Here is a 5,066-nt window from a genome sequence, read left to right as displayed (position 1 = left end):
TGCGAGCCAAATCTGATACGTCTTGAACATGGAGTTTTCTGTTTTTAAATTTCAAAATGCAATCAAACTCCGAAATGCATGAAAATTCAGTTGGAAAATATGTTCAGATGTTTGTCTCCAAATAAAGTACAAAAAAAGATTCCATTTCATTTATCCATGTCCAAGAACGAATTAAGTTTAGTAAAATAAAGCTAAGAAAATAAGGAAAAAGGAAAACAACAAAAATAGTGGTACGTACGTGGGTTTTGAACCCAATACCTCATTTGCATTTATATTAAGCTACAGTTTTAATCTAAACACACATCGGACGTTCTTATAGTAGTAGATGATTTTTTCTAGCCTGCTGCCTTCTGATTGGTTGAACCAGACCTCCCACGGATCACGCCTCTCCACCGTGCATCCTTAGCTGATCCAACGGTCCCTGCTTCTTCTACTCACTACCTGTGCTTTCCCCTGATTCTTATCCTCTCACACAGCCACACAAACACGAGCACCATGCCAGCATCAGCCGCGCCCGAGCAACTCCAGTGCTCGCAGCCGCCGGTCGCTGCCGTCTGCGCGAAGGGCCGCCACCCGCGCCTCCTACCGCAGCACGCCGGTGAGCCGCGCCTTGCACCGCCTCTTTCGCTCTCCTATGTTCTCCTCTCTAATCTCTCTCCTCCTTGCTGCAATGGAGGCCAAGCGCCCATGGCATCACCCGAGCTCACCTCCCAGCCGTTGTTCTCCTTCAGATTCGTCGGGATCCGGTTGGATCCGAATGCCAGCGCCCCGTTCCGACCTCCCCGCCTCGCTTGGGTCGTCGGCAACCTCGACGACGTCATACCGCTTGCGGGATCCAACGCCACCGCTGGCCGACCACTTCCTCGCCTGCAGGAGACGCCCCCACATCGGCACCTTCCAACACGAGCAGCAGCAGCGAACGCCTCGCTAAGGCGTCTCCAGTGGTGTCTTTTGATTTTACATTGTTTTAAAGAAGTTTGCCAGATCCGTGCCAGAAAAACAATGGCGATGAACTCCGATTGACATCCCGCGAAGGGTCGGCGGCGCTTGATGTGGTGGCTGCAGAATAGCTTCGGGCAAAAGTAGTAGGCCAGATCTGGAAAAAAATCTGTAATTCCAAGTTTTTTGTTGTGTATTTCTTCCTTTTGGTAAAAATAAAATTTAGTTATCTGATATATTTATGCAATTTTTCTTTTTACCTATATAAGATAGTGAGTACACGTAGTTAGAAAAAATCTTATTGACAAGTTTCCATGGACCAAAAGAAACAAGTAGATCGGCTAATGTCTCAACTAAAATTAATGGGCTTTGAACGGATCCGAAATTTAAGGGACCAAAATTATGATGGGTCGACAGTTTTGGGTAGAGTTGAAATTTAGTGGGCGAAAACTCTGATTAGACCGACTACTACATGGGCCGCCATGTCAGATCCATGTTGGCCGCCATGTCAGATGATGACATGGAATGCACGATTAACGCCGTTATCTGATAGTAAATTATGACAGTCAAGAACCGTCATGAATCCATGACGGTTCTGGAGATCCGTCATGGAGTGCATGGTGATCAAATTATGACGCGATATATATGACGGATTTTAAATCTGTCAAGAACGACCTACCATGACGGATTTGCACACAGACGTGACAGTTTGAATCCGTCATGGATTAACACATTTCTTGTAGTGTAACATGCAAGGGATGGATAAGACGATTTCCGAGCTCTTCGCAATGCTAAAGGCTGCGGAGGTAGAAACCAAAAAGGAGCATCAAGTGTTGATGGTCAATAAGACCACTAGTTTCAAGAAAAAAGGCAAAGGGAAGAAGAAGGGGAACTTCAAGAAGAACAGCAAGCAAGTTGCTGTTCAGGAGAAGAAACCCAAGTCTGGACCTAAGCCTGAGACTGAGTGCTTCTACTGCAAGCAGACTGGTCACTGGAAGCGGAACTGCCTGAAGTATTTGGCGGGTAAGAAGGATGGCAAGGTGAACAAATGTATATGTGATATACATGTTATTGATGTGTACCTTACTAGAGCTCGCAGTAGCACCTGGGTATTTGATACTGGTTATGTTGCTAATATTTGCAACTCAAAACAGGGACTACGGATTAAGCGAACACCGGCCAAGGACGAGGTGACGATGCGCGTGGGAAACGGTTCCAAAGTCGATGTGATCGCCGTCGGCACGCTACCTCTACATCTACCTTCGGGATTAGTATTAGACCTAAATAATTGTTATTTGGTGCCAGCGTTGAGCATGAACATTATATCTGGATCTTGTTTGATGCGAGACGGTTATTCATTTAAATCAGAGAATAATGGTTGTTCTATTTATATGAGTAATATCTTTTATGGTCATGCACCCTTGAAGAGTGGTCTATTTTTAATGAATCTCGATAGTAGTGATACACATATTCATAATGTCGAAGCCAAAAGATGCAGGGTTGATAATGATAGTGCAACTTATTTGTGGCACTGCCGTTTAGGTCATATAGGTGTAAAGCGCATGAAGAAACTCCATACTGATGGACTTTTGGAATCACTTGATTATGAATCACTTGGTACTTGCGAACCGTGCCTCATGGGCAAGATGACTAAAACGCCGTTCTCCGGAACTATGGAGAGAGCAACAGATTTGTTGGAAATCATACATACAGATGTATGTGGTCCAATGAATATTGAGGCTCGTGGCGGATATCGTTATTTTCTCACCTTCACAGATGATTTGAGCAGATATGGGTATATCTACTTAATGAAACATAAGTCTGAAACAATTGAAAAGTTCAAAAAAATTGAGAGTGAAGTTGAAAATCATCGTAACAAGAAAATAAAGTTTCTACGAACAGATCGTGGAGGAGAATATTTGAGTTACGAGTTTGGTCTACATTTGAAACAATGCGGAATAGTTTCGCAACTCACGCCACCCGGAACACCACAACGTTATGGTGTGTTCGAACGTTGTAATCGTACTTTACTAGATATGGTGCGATCTATGATGTCTCTTACTGATTTACCGCTATTGTTTTGGGGTTATGCTTTAGAGACGGCTGCATTCACGTTAAATAGGGCACCATCAAAAGCCGTTGAGACGACGCCTTATGAACTGTGGTTTGGCAAGAAACCAAAGTTGTCGTTTCTTAAAGTTTGGGGCTGCGATGCTTATGTGAAGAAGCTTCAAACTAATAAGCTCGAACCTAAATCGGAGAAATGTGTCTTCATAGGATACCCAAAGGAGACTGTTGGGTACACCTTCTATCACAGATCCGAAGGGAAGACATTCGTTGCTAAGAATGGATCCTTTCTAGAGAAGGAGTTTCTCTCGAAAGAAGTGAGTGGGAGGAAAGTAGAACTTGATGAGGTAATTGTACCTGCTCCCTTATTGGAAAATAGTTCATCACAGAAACCGTTTCCTGTGACGCCTACACCAATTAGTGAGGAAGTTAATGATGATGATCATGGAACTTCAGATCAAGTTGTTACTGAACCTCGTAGGTCAACCAGAGTAAGATCCGCACCAGAGTGGTACGGTAATCCTGTTCTGGAGGTTATGTTACTAGACCATGACGAACCTACGAACTATGAAGAAGCGATGATGAGCCCAGATTCCGCAAAATAGCTTGAGGCCATGAAATCCGAGACGGGATCCATGTATGAGAACAAATTAAGTATGGACTTTGGTTCACTTGCCCGATGATCGGCAAGCCATTGAAAATAAATGGATCTTCAAGAAAGAAGATTGACAATGACGGTAATGTTACTGTCTATAAAGCTCGACTTGTTGCGAAAGGTTTTCGACAAGTTCAAGGGATTGACTACGATGAGACCTTCTCACCCGTAGCGATGCTTAAGTCTGTCTGAATCATGTTAGCAATTGCCGCATTTTATGATTATGAAATTTGGCAAATGGATGTCAAAATTGCATTCCTGAATGGATTTCTGGAAGAAGAGTTGTATATGATGCAACCGGAAGGTTTTGTCGATCCAAAGGGAGCTAACAAAGTGTGCAAGCTCCAGCGATCCATTTGTGGACTGGTGCAAGCCTCTCGGAGTTGGAATAAACGCTTTGATAGTGTGATCAAAGCATTTGGTTTTGTACAGACTTTTGGAGAAGCCTGTATTTACAAGAAAGTGAGTGGGTGCTCTGTAGCATTTCTGATATTATATGTGGATGACATATTGCTGATTGGATATGATATAGAATTTCTGGATAGCATAAAGGGATACTTGAATAAGAGTTTTTCAATGAAAGACCTCGGTGAAGCTGCGTATATATTGGGCATCAAGATCTATAGAGATAGATCAAGACGCTTAATTGGACTTTCACAAAGCACATACCTTGACAAAGTTTTGAAGAAGTTCAAAACGGATCAAGCAAAGAAAGGGTTCTTGCCTGTGTTACAAGGTGTGAAGTTGAGTAAGACTCAATGCCCGACTACTCCAGAAGATAGAGAGAAGATGAAAGATGTTCCCTATGCTTCAGCCATAGGCTCTATCATGTATGAAATGATGTGTACCAGACCTGATGTGTGCCTTGCTATAAGTCTAGCAGGAAGGTACCAAAGTAATCCAGGAGTGGATCACTGGACAGCGGTCAAGAACATCCTGAAATACCTGAAAAGGACTAAGGATATGTTTCTCGTTTATGGAGGTGACAAAGAGCTCATCGTAAATGGTTACGTTGATGCAAGCTTTGACACTGATCTGGACGATTCTAAATCGCAAACCGGATACGTGTTTACATTGAACGGTGGAGCTGTCAGTTGGTGCAGTTCTAAACAAAGCGTCGTGGCGGGATCCACGTGTGAAGCGGAGTACATAGCTGCTTCCGAAGCAGCAAATGAAGGAGTCTGGATGAAGGAGTTCATATCCGATCTAGGTGTCATACCTAGTGCATCGGGTCCAATGAAAATCTTTTGTGACAATACTGGTGCAATTGCCTTAGCAAAGGAATCCAGGTTTCACAAGAGAACCAAGCACATCAAGAGACGCTTCAATTCCATCCGGGACTTATTCCAGGTGGGAGACATAGAAATTTGCAAGATACATACGGATCTGAATGTTGCAGACCCGT

General features: G+C 43.5%; 1 protein-coding gene across 2 annotated transcripts; it reads left to right on the top strand.

Annotated features, from left to right (window-relative positions):
• Window positions 1-452: 452 nt before the first annotated feature.
• LOC123075544 (uncharacterized) lies at window positions 453-1,175 on the top strand. 2 transcript variants are annotated; one of them, XR_006436154.1, is made up of 2 exons: window positions 453-598; window positions 732-1,175. XR_006436154.1 is itself a non-coding variant. In XM_044498126.1 (2 exons), the coding sequence occupies exons 1-2, from the start codon at window positions 496-498 to the stop codon at window positions 1,021-1,023; spliced, it is 450 nt and encodes a 149-aa protein (XP_044354061.1). In that variant the 5' UTR covers window positions 458-495; the 3' UTR covers window positions 1,024-1,175. The 2 variants fall into 2 exon arrangements, 1 of the variants encoding a protein (XP_044354061.1); XM_044498126.1 differs by having other exon boundaries at window positions 458-598; window positions 677-1,175.
• Window positions 1,176-5,066: the final 3,891 nt, after the last annotated feature.

The sequence above is a fragment of the Triticum aestivum genome, chromosome 3D, assembly GCF_018294505.1.
Source record: "Triticum aestivum cultivar Chinese Spring chromosome 3D, IWGSC CS RefSeq v2.1, whole genome shotgun sequence".
In the NCBI taxonomy this organism is placed as follows: Eukaryota; Viridiplantae; Streptophyta; class Magnoliopsida; order Poales; family Poaceae; genus Triticum; species Triticum aestivum.
The sequence above is the reverse complement of the archived record's forward strand: the minus strand, read 5'-3'. Positions and strand labels throughout refer to the sequence as shown.